Below are 16,455 nucleotides of genomic sequence, written 5' to 3' on the forward strand. Positions count from 1 at the left end.
GTCGCAAGAAAGGTTTACATTGTAGCACAACAGTATCGGATTACCGTAGGCAGCCGGAAAACGATCGTTCGTCTTCCTAGCTCGTTCTAGTATAATTGACTAAAAGATAGAAAAATGTCGGGATTAATGATTCCTACTAGAGTGGATACAGAAATCGGGCAACATGGCGCTGCGAGAAGTTAGACTTCCATCAAAACGAGGTAAGCCCATTGTTGGGTTACATGAGACATAGCAAGACGAGACCTTGATATCAGCTGGCATAGGATAGTTGAGATTTAACAACAGATACAAGTTAGTCAAGGACTTTTGTAGAACGAGCTTATGACCTGGTTGTGATAACCCTCCGATGTTTTCTGCAAGGGATAAAGACGCACCCCGCCCTGGAGATGAAACGCTACCAGTAGGCTCCAAGGGGATGGGAATGTGGCGAACTTTTACGCTCATGTTCCCCTCGTTTAGAATGACCAGTGTAACTGACTTGAGTCTAGTAGCAATAATTTGTACTTGGTTAGACAAGGGTACTAGCGAATTGGCAGGCAAGATCGTACCTGGACATGACTATAGGTATGCAAAAGTCTCACTCAACATGACCATTTCCTGGTTTCGGCGCAGATTATGGGTAGCAGTAGTACGCGATGATGTCTAGCCTAGAAGATGGGTGATTAATGACCGTGTTATGCAAGATGGGATGCAACGCTACTGAGTGTGATCATTTTGGTGAAATCAGTACCAATACAAGTGGCATGATGCGAGGTATGATGTAGTTTTGTGAAGACTTTGTTCTTGTTCTATCATAGTTCTTCAAGAAATTGTATGGGATAGCAATGGATTTGTTTCATTGACCTGGAATAGAGGGAGACTTGGAATGTAGCAAAAGGTATAGCAAAGGGAATAGCCCTCTGGTTCTCGTTGTAGGAAGAACCGCTCAGTCAAAACGATTACCACTTAGTCTAATATTTCAGGAGTCTTCGTATTATCTAGAGAAACAGCCAATTAACCAACTGGGCTGTGCTAGCCAACACTGTTCTGGACTGTGTGTCCAGAAACATGTTTTCTGCATCTGACTTTTGTCCTCTCAAGAAAGGCTCATTGGAGGAACACCATAGGTTTCATCACGTTACAGATCTAGATCTTGTCTCTCGTATTTGTTTACTCAGAGAAACTGGGAGTGACTGGTTTACCTAGTCAGCTGGCTTACAAGCCATAACCCAAACGGGACAGCCACTTGGATGAGAAAGTTATATAAGCCTCTATAAACCCATACCTTTCTACCATTTTTCTACCCATCACAACACAATTCGTGTATCTTATCATCTTCAAAAAGAAACATTGCACTGCCATTCTTCTCAGGCTCACAAAGAACTCAATCTATCATAATGAAGTTCCTGCATACCATTGCGCTCATTGCTACCTTCACCGTTGCCAGCGCTACGCCGGCTGGTAGCACTCCGTCCCAATGCACTGCTGCGCAAGCTAATAAATGCTGCACTGGCTTGACTAACGGCATTTTGAACCTGAACGTTCTTCCCGCGCTTTGTCTCCGTAAGGATACCTTGTTTTTGAACTCTGAGTTTTCACTAATAGCATGCTAGCTCTCGTGGGAAGTTGCAACAACCAGGCAGCCTGCTGCGAGACCAATGGAATTGTAAGTTACATAACCGGAATCCTTGGCGATGAATACTCATGGACTCGTCATAGGGCCTGTTGAACTGCCTCACTGTTCAGGTTTAATGACCAGACGCTTGGATATGATATATCCAATTTGAATCAGGTTATTGGGATGAGGCTCACACTGGAGGGCATGAAGTTTCTTGCTTTTTATTTTGCTTTGGATGAAGTTATGAACACGATGCATCGCTGTACGGACACACTCATTTAGCACGGGGCTAACCCAAGTCATAATTCAATGTTTTACAATGGAAGTTAGCTGTATTTCAGAAGTAATAACAGTAGAGGATTAGCAGAGCTGTCCTGAACATCTACATCTCAGTTCGAGTGGAGCAACGCCCCGAGTTTCTGATGCTTATACATTCTCTCAAGGCTCAGCGCCATTGAAAATATCTTAGTTTCTGTTGAAACGGCCTAATTCACTCGCGTCAGCAGTGGAATTTGAACGAAACTGGATAGAACAAACCCGTCTGGAAGTTATAACCAGCTCTAACCCAAGCTTCTTGGCCTCCGGAAAACTGGACAAGGTACTGAACAAGTTCCTTTCTTGCGTTGGGAACTTCCATAGCTCTTGGAAGATATTCTGGAGTTCGAGCGCAGAACCTTAGGAGAAAATTGATATCCAGAGAATCAGTTTTCCTCTTATCCTCCGTAGGTCGGCTAGTAATTGAACTGCATTTTGCATTCAGAAGCAAGGCTGGCTTCAAAACCTTGACACTCCCAGCTGTGACTTCCTCGGTGCGTTGATCAAAGGACTCTCGAAACAACAAAGGTGGTGTAAGGATCTCAATTGGTACGGGCCTTTCTGCCTTATAAGTCGTATGGTTTGTCCTTGGTTCAACCTTAAAGTAAGAGGATGCATGCAGCAACTGCCTTGCGTTCGAGGTTCCACCCCGAAGAACAACCAAATCTACATCTTGAGTTGCCCGGGTAGAGCCTAGAACCACACATGTATTGCCGCCGACAAGGGCATATTTTTCACAGCCACCAAGTGCGTTTCCAACCGCCATTGCAGCTGCACGTATCTCTTCCGGAAGATGAAAAGCTGACGACGACATCGTGTTTTCCTTGAGAGTTATGGTCAATCCAAGATACAGATGGGCTTCTTCTTTGTGCGTAACACCTACCTTTCCAGGTTTGTATCAGAAGTATCAGAGCAGACTGTGACGAATGATCCCAGATACAATGTGCACAAGTTATAGTATACGAGACTAAGCAAGTCAATCTATCTAAGAAACGTGGAGCTGTATAAGCCCTGAACCTCATTAACAGGGTTCCTTAGGCGGCAATAATAATACTTAGTCCAGAACCCAAAACTACAGCACGGCGGCTGAGGCAGAGATACAACTCTAGAGCATATTAGAGAAGAGTATTTCGCATAGAGGTCATGAATGAACAAGCGAATTAGGTTTTCGTTATATCCCACGTATATGTATTACTGTAAGCACTCAAGAAGGTGGGATCCAAACGATGTAAATCATGCTAAGATGAATGACTTTATGGTTCACTGATGACTAAGTGAAGTGGGAGTCTATTCAGTTAATGGATGTACCAGGACAAAGCGGCGGTTACCAACGAGATCTGCAGCATTTCACCTTAAATTATAACCAACCCTCTTACATTCCACGAAAATATTGCGAGCTTATGGAATTCAGGCTCAACTACCACGTTGGCGCGGGGAAGAGTGGTGAACCAAGATACAAGCCTTGCCAAGTATTTTCTTTCCACCAAATTCCTCACGCTATCTGGTTTGAGGATGCTCTTGTGCACTACGGTGTTCCTACTGTTGTGTTTGACCTGTATATCCTCGTCCCGGATATTGACGTCGCAGCGGATTTGCTCGCTAAGGCTGGGTGGACTTTTGATATGCAAAAACCACATCTTATTGGGAATGCAAAGGTGGACTTGGTGACCTTCCCTCAACAGCGATTAATATCCCCTGATGGCGTGACGAGAACTGTCCTCCTTCCTGCCGCCGATTGGAAGTATCCTCTCGCCGCCGACACACGATTGGAATTTGCGCCTTTGGAAGATGGGTCATCACACCAGGTGCCATTTCCACCATTGGCAGGCTTGCTGGATGCACTGATCGAGAGTTGGCTGGACCTTCCTAGCGATGATGCCATGTTATCAATTGTCCTGGCATGCCAAATTCCTATCTCTATGCGCATGTTCCAGCCTTGAAGGAGAGGTCGTTTGCTGAACAGATGAGATATGAACATCGCCAGTTTCACTTCGATGTGCAGTCGGGAATGGAGACTGGTACAGTGCCATTTTGGGAACACCAGCGGACTATTCGTGATGCGCTGTTGCAGGGTCAGTATGAGTTGAGGGAATGCTCCGCTTCTCGCGATAATAAAGATCTGTTTGATCCTCTGGGAGATATTGTTCGCAAGCGAGCTGAAGAGGAGAAACAGAAATTAGATGCTCCTGAGTTAACAGAAACGGAATGCTACCGGGGTGTTTTACATGGGGCTGTGTGAACTTGTCATGTGTCGATTCCACTTCAGTATGAATAATCTTCATGTCTGCTAGGATATTTCGTTGATTTTACATCCATCGGGGATCCAAGCAACTGTATGCATGTTATTCACTTCTCTTCTACACATCAAAAACATACTATTCGGAGAACCCCAGAGTCCAGACTGACCCAGTTCTGAGAGGATTCTATCAAGTATGCTTCAGAACTGTCCATTCCATCGACCAAGATAATAATAATATGGATAGGTTGAAGGGTTCGAGTCAGGGCCCGAAGGCTAAATACCAGCGATAGTCGAGCAGAAGAGATGAAAGTAGGAACAGCATTCACACAATTCGTAAACGGCTTCAAAAACAACCATCTCTGACCGAGAGTCGATCGCGTCATCGTTATCTGGAGTAGTCAATCAGAGTCGACTTGGAAAATCTACTACAAAATAGTCAGAACTCAGTTAATCAAGTGTACAATCTAGAATCTTTATAATATCGGATTATTTTCAATATCGAGACTTACAAAAGTAACCATGAATCCTTGCCATCACTAAAACTACTACCACTATCAATAAACCTTGAATCTACGCCTACTCATACACTACTCTGTACACCTTTCCTGGTACCGAGGTTGGTAGCGTCGATCTTAAGAAATGAACCAAACACATATATTAATATCTCAAACTCGATCCATATAATCCTCCACCTATATAGATCCATTCAAGGCTATCAAAGTCCTCACCACCCCTTTATGCCAGTCCGAATCTCTCAATCCTAAATCCCAAAATAAGTACTGTGCACGTGAACCAGCTCCTAAGCACTGACCATCAAACCAGGATCATATCTAATTTTAATTTACTTTCACTCATCTCCTAGACCAAAAAGAGCGGTGACAAAGTAGACCCATTCGTCAGCACATCAACAATCAAGATTACCACCCTCAGTCCTACGGATGGGGGTGGCTATCGGTGCTCCGATTAACAAGCAACAACCTTAGTAACAAGGCGAGATCCGGAACTAACTCAGTCCCAAGACAAAGGAAAACAAAACCGACTGGACCTAGGAAGTAAGTTTTCTCCTAGAACATCCGGTACGCGTGTATGTATGTACTATGTATGTATGTATGTATGTATGTAATGCAGAAAGCATTGGAGAACCTTGGATAATCTCAATCTCCACTTTGCCCTAACCCTGCTTCTACGGGTAGTGTACATGAACCTTCACTATCGGCAGGGATTAAGTCCACTACTCTACTCTTTGAAAGAGAATGGAGAAGAAAAGAAAGATAACTTAGAAGTTGTAAGATTGGTAAAAATTGTTTCTTTTCTTTTCTTTCTATTCTCTATTCGCTTGTAAAGGCTTTGTTCGATTGTTAGGCATGACTCCAGTGTTTCACTCATGAAATGAGTCAGAGCGGCAAAGGAATAAAGGACTGTAGCATAGTCTATACCTCTATTAAATTGTCTGCTATCTTTCTCTGGCCTATCATAAAGCATTTCTGTCACAGTGTATGCGGGGACGCTGCAGAGATCGTCGGGGATTGAAGATAACGCGCACGTCGATTGGTACCTTCATTTCCCATGGAGGGTGGGCGATGGAAAAAATTTTCGATGCACGAGGGACCGGGATCGTGTCCAAGGATTTGAGAGATTAAATCCTTTAGGTGTTGTGGAAGGATTATTTGTTTAATTAGCTGGGTTGAGTATTTATCTTCTAGAAGATAAATAAAGGAAAATTAAGTTATATATTCTAACCTTGAACGTGCGGGTGTGCGACGCTGGATAAAAAGTAAGCAGAAAGCAGTACCACTCGACTAGTCTCACAAATCCGTCCACTGAATAAACAATCATCATTGCTTTCCTGCATTGATCTGATGTTATGGACGTAATCCTACATCAGAGGGGATTTGAAATGTTCGACGCTAAGGACACCTTTCAGACTTTCTTAGGCGATGGGTGCCTGCTTGCCTGTCTTGGCTGCATATCGCCTGCATCGCTCGTCACAGAAGAAAACCCAATGGAGGGCCTGAGTCAGTCTAGCGTGAGAAACGAAAAAGAAAAAAAAAAGACTCATTTTGATTTCACCAACGGTTATCCAGTTACGTTATGGTATATCTTCTGAGAACTTGAAGCAAAGGTGCAGTGGAAGTAACACAGCTGACCGGTTGAATACCCTAACTTTCTACCCAACTTCCGAACTGCTTCCAGGCAGATGGCAGTAGCCTATTATTGTCTCCGTATTTTTATCTTCTTGATTCCAATCGCCTTGGACGTCGCGCATAGCCACCTTCCTGCGGCTGAGGATCCCCTCCAATACAATACCATTCTTTTGAGTCCTTTCAGAGAAAAGGGGAGTGCGTGACAGCAGCCTCACTATTGACAATGCCCGGGTGTTTCTGCGCCCTGTTCACCTCGTGTTGCTGGGCGCTATCTGAAGAAAAAGAGAAGAAAGGAAAGGCACTGGTGCTCGGTGCTCTCCTGAGATCTGGACTTTGCGTGTAATGGAGGGTGACTCCGCCAATGATGGGGAAGAGAAATGCTAGCCTTATTCCGGTTGGAATCACCCTGAGGTCGGGGATTTTCCCTGCCGTCGGACGTGCAGTCATCAAAGCTAAAGATGACCAGGCAGAAGTACAGTACATTACAAGGATCTTGCACTGTCTGAAACACTGCCATATTATGTTTGTCCTGGACCTGCCGATACCTGGACTTGAAAAAGCCGGCTTACCCCTCTTGAAGAGGTCGATATAGGAGAAATATATTATAATATGCTTTGACCCTCGCCTTTGCTCGAGCACTTTCCTTCCCTTTGTCTTCTGTGTTTACTAGTCTTTGTGCCATATACCCCCCTGTCTGGTTTGTCTTGTTGATTGTGCTTTGTGTCTTGCGATTGTTTTGTCTACGCACAGCTTACCACTGGTCTTACTCATCGTCTATCTGCCCCTGCTACAGGCGGAGTCCTCCGGGAAATGGCAATCATTAACCAGAAACCCACGCCGCCGGCGCCTCCCGCCCACCATGCACCGGTTCAACAACCGGTGAATCCAGCTCTCTATCAAGCTGTTTACCAAGGACTCCCAGCAGGACTGTATCACCCGTCGGCTTATCCGGGGACCTATCCCTTCGCTCACTCAGCATCGCGCCAAGCTTCCTACCCAACACCTCACCCAGGATCTCACTCGACAGCTCACCAGGCGTCGCATCCAGCACCTCATCCAGCAGGCCATCCAGTTATCCACCCTGTAGGTCATCACGGAGGTCACCTTGGAGTCCACCCTGGGGGTCACCAAGTGGGACACCAAGGAGGACCCCAAGGAGGCCAACAAGAAGGATACCCTGGGGCCTCTCGTGCGATCCATGCTGCCATCCCGCGCTCTATAGATCCCGCCAAGGTCGCCGAAGCAATGACACGCCTCAATGTCAATCCGGAGAGGGCAGCCTCAGGTAATCGGCAGAAAGCGCCAGACTCTACCCCGGCAAAGGACTCCAATGCTGCGAAAGTAACAGACTCGCGCCCCTACTTCTATATTGGGTATACATTTTTCAAGAAAGATGCGACCCCTGGCCACAAGCCCACCTGGGGCCAGGTGGAGAAGAGCCAAATGCATCTGACGCAAGCGGAGTTGATTGGCATGGTCCAAAAACGGGCAAAGAAGCTCCCCGGCGTCCAACAGTATCAATCTCTTTCAAAGGCAAAGCGCACCCATGTAGACCAACTCATCAACGAGCTCAAGAAGGGGGATTCTCACCTTGAATGGACTTGCGCATATGTCAAAGAAGAAGAACGACTGATGAAGGGCAAGAACAACAAGCGCGGAGACTATGAGACTGTTTCCATGGACGTTGTGATCATGGGGAAGCCTATCACCTCTTCGCGTCCCAAAGTAGCGCAAGTGGAGTTCGATTTACCTGGCAGGCCTAAGGAGAAAATTGAGCCGCGGGCTGAGCCGAAGGCCGAAAATCCCGTGGTCATCGATGATCCTCGGCCATTGGACACGGAGGTTGATAACGCCCCTCAGTGGGCAAGGCCCAATATGGGTCATGCACAACAACCCCCCATGGTGCAGGTGCACAATATCCCACGGCAGCTTAACCCTGAGTTCACTCAGCAAGCCCCGCCACCGCCGCCTCCCCCTCCTCAACCTCAGGCACAGCAGGCGGGAGGAAGACCATTGGTCAACCGTGGACAACTACCACAAGAAGTTCCAGATCATTTCTCTTTTGGGGTACACCCACACGCAGCCATGCCCCACGTCGCGCGGGCCGCGCCAGAGAAGGGTCCCGCGATTGATGTTCTAAAGGAACATGCCAGAGGTGTTGCCAGCGCTAGTGTACAACAGCACATGCCTCACGTCTCCAGAGCTGCTCCAGAGAACGGCCCTAGTGCTGAGGTCCTGAAGGAGCATGTTAGAGGGGTCCCTATGGGTGCGCACCAGCGCCCACAGGTAGCCATGCCCCACACCGCGAGGGCTGCTCCGGAGAATGGCCCAGCTATTGAGGTGCTAAAGGAGCACACCAGAGGCGTTCCCAGTACTGGTGCGCAACACCCAGGGGTCAATAACGTGTACAACCCAACCGGGGTGTCGGTAACCAATAACAACCCACGGAAAGAGCCATTCCACCCGTATGAATCTCGTTCCTTTGAGAATGTCACCCAGGGAGGTAGTGTTAAACCACCCAACATGGCGGAACCAGAGTTAGAGTTGGCCCCCGACTCCAGCAGTATTGGGGATGACGATTCAGAGATTTTCGATTTTGAAGACGTTAGCTCAGTTACAGATGACTCTGAACATGAGGGAGAGACACGTAAAGAAGCGCAGCCCTGGCGCGGAAGTCTCTTTCGCCGGCATTCCTCTACTTCAAGGCGTCCTGGGCCATCTCGATACCGCTCCCACTACCGGAAACAACCCTCGGGTGCATCTGACAACAGACACGGCCGTACCAAGTACCCAAGTGACTATGTTGATGTGATCCCCGCCGACAGCAGGGATTCGGACAAGCAAGTATGGAGGGTCCATAGCCGAGAAGTTGCTCGGCAGACCCGAGATCGCCCGAAGATTATCCACGCCCCTGTTAGTTCCGAGGATTTGGATGCACCCGAGTTCGACGAAAGATATCGTGGGCCACGAGCTCGCAACGATATCCGTACCCGAATTCTCGATGATCGGGAAGCAAGACTTGAGCGCCGAGAGAAGCAGTTAGACTATCGAACACGAATGCTGGATGTGTTAGATGAGAGATTGGATGATGCCTTGCGCCGACGCATGTCCCTGAGAGACGCTGGTCCGTATTACTCTCGACAGTATTATGAAAATTATTGATTTGAGTTCTCTTTTCCTTGCATTTTTCGATTTTTATGATTCCCCTTCTGTTTGAATGTTCCTCTTATCCTCGGGCCGCTTTTTCTGTTAGTTTCTATTATTCTTTTCGGGTGTGAGTGGGGGATAGACACTAATAACGTCATTCACCGGGGACCGTTTTGTATACCAGTGTTGTCGCGACCTGTTGCGTTTAGTGTATGTTCCACGTATGTACTTTCTCTAAAAAAAAGTCGAATGAGTCATGAGAATGAGATATGATATGCACCTTACCGCACTATAACTGGGATCATTGTATAGTATGGATCTGTAGAGGACAGGATGTTCAGGGCCAAGTCAGCAGTTGACAGCGCATTGCATCCGGTGACGAGAACTTATCGATAAGCCCCACCAGTGCCGGCCTCAGGCAGTTCAACCCCCGCCATAGAGTGAGTGGGATTGATTTGGTTCGTTTTTCTTCCGTCTTCCACCTTTTATGTCATCGCTCTTCCCTGTCGTCTGATCTTCTTCTACTCTTTCTTCCATACTGAACTTGACAATCACCCTGTCTTTTCTCAATCAAACTCGTCGTATCTTACTTTCATATAAACACACATTCAAAATGCCTCGCCAATTCTTCGTCGGTGGTAACTTCAAGATGTACGACATTACCCTCACTACCACCACTGCTGCCCCGCAATGCCCCTTTGATGTCACACCAACAACCACCAGAAAGCTAACGGACACCCTCTGTCTCTTTTGCAATACAGGAACGGTACTGCGGAAAGCATTACCGCCATCATCAAGAACCTCAACGAGGCCAAGCTCGACGAGACCACCGAGGTCGTCGTCTCCCCTCCTGCTCTCTACCTGACCCTCGCCCAACAGGTCGCCGACGAGAAGAAGAAGGTTGCCGTTTCCTCCCAGAACGTCTTCGACAAGCCCAACGGTGCTTTCACCGGTGAGATCTCGGTTTCTCAGCTGCAGGATGCCAAGATCCCCTGGACCATCATTGGACACAGCGAGCGCCGTGTCATCCTGAAGGAGACTGACGAGGTATGTTTATTCTCTATCTTGCAGCATAGCCGTTAGCAATTGGGTCGCTAATCTGCTTTAGTTCATTGCTCGTAAGGTTAAGGCTGCCATTGACGGTGGCATTAGCGTCATTTTCTGCATCGGTGAGACTCTTGAGGTATGGCTCACATGTCCACTTTCCGCTCTCGACCTTCCCTATTGGGGAGGATTGCATGATCTGGTTTGATTAATGCCTTGTGTAGGAGCGTGAGGCCGACAAGACCATCGAGGTTGTCACCAAGCAGCTCAACGCTGCCGCTAAGGAGCTCACCAAGGAGCAGTGGTCTAAGGTCGTCATTGCCTACGAGCCCGTCTGGTACGTATCATCTACCTTGATCGCACTTCATTCTAGACTGTGATGCTAACAGTGCAACAGGGCCATCGGTACCGGCAAGGTCGCTACCACCCAGCAGGCCCAGGAGGTCCACGCCGCCATCCGCAAGTGGCTCGCCGATGCCATCTCGCCCGAGGCCTCCGAGAACACCCGTATCATCTACGGTGGCTCCGTCAGCGAGAAGAACTGCCGCGAGTTGGCCCAGGAGCGCGATGTCGATGGCTTCCTGGTTGGCGGTGCCAGCTTGAAGCCTGCTTGTATGTCATTTTCTTCCCCGGTCCTGTGTATGGCAAGTTGCTAACGTTCAATTGCAGTCGTTGATATCATCAATGCTCGTTTGTAAGCAAACCGATGGTGCTAATATAGGCTATAATCACCTTCTGTTTCCTTTACCGATAAATTTATGACGTTTCGAAATTAGTTCTATGATCTAAATATTAAAATGAATATAGAGGTTTTTTATACTTGGAAATATATCGCATAGTTCATCTATTTAGTCCCGCTCTAACACTAAATATATACATCCATGCAAAAGCCGTGTCACCTATACAATATACCCAACACCCATTATCTAAAAAAACCAAATAACTTAGAAGAAATCAAGAGGAATAAAGTACGGAAACTCCCACACCCCTCCAATACGACGGCACACCCCCACCACTACTCTGCCCCGACCCAGCCGCAGCAGCCGCCCACGAAGAAGAAGAGAACGAACTCGGCCCCAATCCCACCCCAGCACTGACCAGAAGCTCCTTCACGCGCCCTTCCCAAAGAACCCGTACATTCCACGACTGATCGACCCGAATCTTGAGAACAGAGTCGGTCGCCTCCTCCTCTTCTTGCCTCTCCGTCGATTCAGCAGGCAAAGAAGGCAAAGACAGAGGCTCAGAAGCGCGCATCTTCCGTCTCGCCCATTCCAACCCATCGTCTTGTTTCCTCGATTTCCGCCACAGTTCACAACCAGCCACCATCTCACTCTCCCAACTGTAGACATTGAACCCGAAACGCGAACTAAACGCCAGGTTAGGCGACGCGCGGAGCGAATATGTCGTCGACAAGGAACCAGTCAACGGCGTCAGCGTTAAGGTAAGCGTATACGGAAATGTAGATATAGGGGTACTCTGGTTCGCCGTGGCAGATCCTGTCGCCGTTGACGCAGGCACATCCGTCGCAGCGGGGAGAGTACTAAACCTCAGACCGGTGGACATGCCAATGAGCGACGACACAGGCGAGTAATATGCCTCCGCGCCGGCTGATAGAAGCGATAGCCGCGGCGCGGCGGTATCTGTCGCGGAGCGAGGGTCGGGTCCGAAGTTCCATAGCCCCCGCCAGCCGAAGAGCGCATTGTCTGTGCTGAAGAGGTACTCGTTACTGTATTTGCCTGTGTCGTGCGACAATTGCGTGAGGAGGGATGCCTGCGGCGCGGATTTGGAAAGCGGGGGGCCTCTTGTTGAGCAGACCGCTAGTGTTAGGTGCATAGTTGGGGAGATGCGACGGAGGAAGAGGGCGTTTAGGGTTGTTGGGGGTGGAAGGTGTAGTGTTGCGTGCAGGAGGGTAGGCTTGCTGGCGAACGACGGTTGGACATTTTGGGGATTGTCGAGGATTGAGTCCAAGTTCCAGTCTTCAATTGGGGCGCTTGGGGGCGTTACTTGGCGGTATCCAGGAGATAGCTTGCGGAGGGGAATTAAGGCGCTTCGGCTTGGTGTATTGGTGAAGGGAACGGTGCTGTAGAGGTAGGAGACTGAGCCGTCGATTAGGCCTACTGTGCCGAGGGTATAGCTGGTTGCGAAATTGGGGGTTGACAGAGAGGAGAGATGCACGCGTAGACGCTCGGGGGTTGAGAAGTCCAGGAGGGCTGTGGTTTTCTTAGTTAGGGAAATCTTTTCAAGGGAGTGAGAGAGAAGGCATTAGGTGCTTACACTGGGCTGTGGCCGTCAGCGACGAGTATGAATTGTCGCGGTTCCAGTTAGTCCCCTCGGCGAACGCGAGTTGGATATAATCCATGAAGTCGAGCATTGTCGGCCAATGACAGCAGTTGGTATAGTACAATCAAGAGAGAATCAAGCCCAGAGCCCCCAGCTAGATCATCATGGACCAAGTCGAGAATACGCCAACGGTCTAATTGAGAGTGAGAGTTGATATGTCAGTCGGCGGAGGCATTTACAGCTGATTTCCCCATGCAGTTTAGATCTAATCGGATAAGCCCCGCATCAACAATATTCCGACTGTTATCAGTGAAGAAAAAAATAATTGATTTTCGAACTCCTCCAAGTCGACCCATTTCCGCGCTTGTATATAAAACCCATCTTCCCCTCCACCGGGTCCAAGAACGTCGGGGTGTCGATAATTTCAAAACCGGGTTTTCGAATTTTTCACCCACCAGTCCGCCACAATGCCTCGCTCCAAGCGCGCCCGCGTCGTCCACGAGACCAAGACCGCCAAAAAGTCCCACAAGGAACAGACCAGACGCCTGTACGCCAATATCCGGGAATCTGTCGAGAAATATGACCACCTGTTCGTCTTCGGAGTTGATAACATGCGCAATACCTACCTGAAGGATGTGCGCACTGAGTTCGCTGATAGCCGGTGAGTTTGTCTTTCCCTTATTTTTCACCTTGCGGGGGATTGTCTGTATTTTGATATTGGACTTTCTTGGTCTGTGGACATGGAAAATTGGAATATATCTCGATACATGGATATTCTATGATCAATGGCTAACATACTCGCAGTCTCTTCTTCGGCAAGACCAAAGTCATGGCCGTTGCACTGGGCCACAATCCCGAATCCGAAGCAGCCACCAACCTGCACAAGCTCGTCCCCTATCTGACCGGTGCCGTCGGTCTCCTCTTCACCTCTCGCGATCCCGAGTCCGTCACCAACTACTTCGAGACCTTCCGTCCCCTGGACTTCGCCCGTGCCGGAACAGTCAGCACCCGGTCCTTCAGCATCCCGAACGGCCTTGTGTACTCGCGAGCCGGCGAGATCCCCGCCTCAGAGGACGAGCCAGTCAGCCACACGATCGAGCCCGAGCTGCGCAAGCTGGGCGTCCCCACCCGTCTCGTCAAGGGCAAGGTTATGCTCGAGTTGACCGGTGGCCAGGAGGCATTCCCCGTTTGCCGGGAGGGAGAGGTTCTCGATTCGCGGCAGACGACGCTACTCAAGATGTTCGGTGTTGCTACTTCTGAGTTCCATGTTGCACTGAAGGCTTGCTGGACCCGGGAAAGTGGGGAGGTGAAGATTCTTGAGAAGGAGCAGGGTGGTATGGAGGTTGAGCAGTGAAGTGCGGGAAATTTGGGGTTATAGAAAAAAAGTCCTTTTTCAGATTCTTTTCTTTGTCTTTTCTTCTTCGACGAAATCCCCTGGGCATTTCTTGGAGTTAGGTATTGGCGCTTGCTTTTCTGCTTCTTTCTTCTTTTTCTTTCTCTTGTTATGAGTGGTACCCGTTTATGACGGGTTATTCATTGCTGGATGAGCGTATGATGGACATACATGAATACCAAGCTAAAATCCTACCATAAATAAATAAACCTACAGTGACTATAAAGCAGGAGGTTACATGAGGATAAAATAAGACTATTCCGACCATTACCTTGATTTACACTGTACGAAGACACCTGGCATCGGTTATTTGTTGTTGCAGAACCTTACCTGATCTTCTTACCTGACCCCCGTGACACCTCCATGAAATCCACCTAAGACGTTGACTACCTAAAGTACATACTTACCCATAAAAGAGCAGTGCAAACCCTGGAGTAGAGGAAATTGGCAGGGTAGAAGGACATGCAAAGCAAGCAGAAGAATAACTCGATAAGGAAAACAGTAAGAAAGGGGTCGCGACCAAGTGTCCGGTTCCAGTAGACGTCGACTCTCCGGGAAGGAAACGGCCATTCCAAGGATCAGATCATGATGAGACCCCAGCGGTGTATATAGATACCTCGGTTCTGGCGTAAGATGAGGATGCGTAATGCTTCGACTGTTGTAAGTAATGGCCAAGCCTGAAGGAGACCTGAATGATCGGCGTGGACCTTGCCTTACCCATTGCCAAAACAGACGACGAGAGAAACTGGAGGATCGATCAGAAATACCCACCAGCAAACCATGTTGAGTACTAAATGGGGGAAATCCTTCATGAGGTAGGTATTCAGTATCTTCTCTTGGCGCGAGGGTCGTCGTATGAATCATCCTCATGATATCGCTTGCGTCCATAGTCCTCTCGGCCTCCGTATCGGTCACCACGATCACGATCGCGGTCGCGGTCCCGGTAACGGTAGCTGTCCCTGTCGCGGTCCCTGTGCCGGTCACCACCATCGCGGTCCCGGTCATCCCGTCGATCGCGGTCGGAGAAGCCATCTCTCGGCCTAACGGGTTCACGGTTGCTTCCGGTTGCGCCCCGATCACGATCACCAAACCTGCCACCAAAACCACCGCTCCTTCCACCACCAGGGCCAGACGGTGCATTTGGTGGAGCTTGTCCGCCTCCGCCGAATCCATTGCGGCCTCCTTGGTATCCAACACCACCACGAGGACCCCCGAAACGTTCGTTACGGAAGCCTCCCCTTCCTCTACCACCACCAAAGCCACCACGGAAGCCACCACCATAGCCTCCAGGTCCAGAGGGAGCGCCGAATGATCCAGGACCAATAGGGCGCGAGGGCAAGGCTTTGGTGTAACCACGGCCTCCAAGACCGCCGCCGAAGCGCCGAGGCTTCCAGCCCTTGACGGTGCGACCACGTTCTACGTCAACCAAGACACGTCGGTCCTTGATACGAATGCCATCCGTCTCTTTGTAGGCGGCTGGAACCGTCAGAAGCATATAATGTCAGCAAAACGATCTCACGACGCAGATACCTGTTGCCAATAAAGGTGTTGGTCATTTGCAGTAATACCTTTCATGTCTTTCTCGCGCTCGTAAACGATAAAAGCGTATCCTCTGTGCGGTTTCTTCGAACCCTTTGGAGTTACAGTGTCTTTGACGATACGGATCTAGATAGAGTCAATGACATCAGTATAGGAGAAACCAAAAGAAGAAAAGTTAAAAAGGATTGTAAGAGTATTACCCGCTCAATAGGTCCAAAACGGCCGAACTCTCTTTCGAGATCGGACTCCTTGACATCGTAACTAAGACGAGATACAAAAAGTGTCTTGAAGGGGTCACCACGAGCTTGCGGGTCGTTTGAAGGGTCGACTGGAAAAGTTAGTATGCATGCGCTCAGACGCAACTACAGAGTTAATGGGGATAACCCACATGTATGAATGCCTTCTGTCAAGTGTTTCTCGATGTTTTCCTTCTTCTCCTGCTTCTGTCGCAATTTGCGCTGTATCCAACTCTCTGTAGCATTGTACGGGTACTCCTCTTCATACTCCTTCAAGTCCGGGAGATACTGTGCGACACCGCCGAGTGTACTCTTCTTACAGTCCTCTGGTGCACGGTCAATGGGAGTAACATAGCGCAAGGGTGGACGAGGCTGAAAGAGGGCGAGGAGCGGAGGGGGGAGCTTGTCCGTCATCGTTGAGCCCTCAGTCAGTTAAAGTATAGTACAGTATGACAAAATGAGGGTTCGATTCCCATGCGCAATGGGCATAGGCAACGATGAGCGTTGGAATTATTCTGAGA

The 16,455-nt window shown here is 48.9% G+C and overlaps 8 protein-coding genes across 8 annotated transcripts; 5 read left to right on the forward strand and 3 right to left on the reverse strand.

Moving 5' to 3' along the window:
* Positions 1 to 1,376: 1,376 nt before the first annotated feature.
* Positions 1,377 to 1,731, forward strand: F9C07_9145 (uncharacterized protein; the record flags this gene model as incomplete). The annotated part of the gene is made up of 3 exons (XM_041293377.1): positions 1,377 to 1,542; positions 1,593 to 1,645; positions 1,699 to 1,731. 3 exons carry the CDS (start codon positions 1,377 to 1,379, stop codon positions 1,729 to 1,731), a joined length of 252 nt encoding a protein of 83 aa, XP_041148301.1.
* A 171-nt stretch (positions 1,732 to 1,902) lies between these two features.
* Positions 1,903 to 3,162, reverse strand: F9C07_1716676 (uncharacterized protein). The gene has a single exon (XM_071508335.1). The coding sequence runs from the start codon at positions 2,724 to 2,726 to the stop codon at positions 2,097 to 2,099; it is 630 nt and encodes a 209-aa protein (XP_071364636.1). The 5' UTR covers positions 2,727 to 3,162; the 3' UTR covers positions 1,903 to 2,096.
* A 150-nt stretch (positions 3,163 to 3,312) lies between these two features.
* On the forward strand, positions 3,313 to 4,151 carry F9C07_9146 (uncharacterized protein; the record flags this gene model as incomplete). The annotated part of the gene is made up of 2 exons (XM_071511866.1): positions 3,313 to 3,794; positions 3,881 to 4,151. 2 exons carry the CDS (start codon positions 3,313 to 3,315, stop codon positions 4,149 to 4,151), a joined length of 753 nt encoding a protein of 250 aa, XP_071364637.1.
* Positions 4,152 to 5,279: 1,128 nt separating this feature from the next.
* Positions 5,280 to 9,457, forward strand: F9C07_2285445 (uncharacterized protein; the record flags this gene model as incomplete). The annotated part of the gene is made up of 2 exons (XM_041286598.2): positions 5,280 to 6,767; positions 7,046 to 9,457. Exons 1-2 carry the CDS (start codon positions 6,657 to 6,659, stop codon positions 9,455 to 9,457), a joined length of 2,523 nt encoding a protein of 840 aa, XP_041148302.2. The 5' UTR covers positions 5,280 to 6,656.
* Positions 9,458 to 9,902: 445 nt separating this feature from the next.
* Positions 9,903 to 11,313, forward strand: F9C07_2285446 (Triosephosphate isomerase). Its single transcript, XM_041293378.2, has 6 exons — positions 9,903 to 10,093; positions 10,204 to 10,489; positions 10,551 to 10,625; positions 10,711 to 10,823; positions 10,884 to 11,098; positions 11,156 to 11,313. The coding sequence occupies exons 1-6, from the start codon at positions 10,056 to 10,058 to the stop codon at positions 11,182 to 11,184; spliced, it is 756 nt and encodes a 251-aa protein (XP_041148303.1). The 5' UTR covers positions 9,903 to 10,055; the 3' UTR covers positions 11,185 to 11,313.
* Positions 11,314 to 11,440: 127 nt separating this feature from the next.
* F9C07_9149 (mitochondrial distribution and morphology protein 10) lies at positions 11,441 to 12,857 on the reverse strand (the record flags this gene model as incomplete). The annotated part of the gene is made up of 2 exons (XM_041293389.1): positions 11,441 to 12,696; positions 12,761 to 12,857. 2 exons carry the CDS (start codon positions 12,855 to 12,857, stop codon positions 11,441 to 11,443), a joined length of 1,353 nt encoding a protein of 450 aa, XP_041148304.1.
* A 376-nt stretch (positions 12,858 to 13,233) lies between these two features.
* F9C07_9150 (ribosomal protein L10-domain-containing protein) lies at positions 13,234 to 14,120 on the forward strand (the record flags this gene model as incomplete). Its single annotated transcript, XM_041293379.1, has 2 exons — positions 13,234 to 13,427; positions 13,571 to 14,120. 2 exons carry the CDS (start codon positions 13,234 to 13,236, stop codon positions 14,118 to 14,120), a joined length of 744 nt encoding a protein of 247 aa, XP_041148305.1.
* Positions 14,121 to 14,982: 862 nt separating this feature from the next.
* Positions 14,983 to 16,348, reverse strand: F9C07_9151 (U1 small nuclear ribonucleoprotein 70 kDa; the record flags this gene model as incomplete). The annotated part of the gene is made up of 4 exons (XM_041293390.1): positions 14,983 to 15,635; positions 15,728 to 15,824; positions 15,899 to 16,026; positions 16,087 to 16,348. 4 exons carry the CDS (start codon positions 16,346 to 16,348, stop codon positions 14,983 to 14,985), a joined length of 1,140 nt encoding a protein of 379 aa, XP_041148306.1.
* Between the last annotated feature and the right edge of the window lie 107 nt (positions 16,349 to 16,455).

This window comes from Aspergillus flavus, chromosome 5 (genome assembly GCF_009017415.1).
Source record: "Aspergillus flavus chromosome 5, complete sequence".
NCBI classification, from domain to species: domain Eukaryota; kingdom Fungi; phylum Ascomycota; class Eurotiomycetes; order Eurotiales; family Aspergillaceae; genus Aspergillus; species Aspergillus flavus.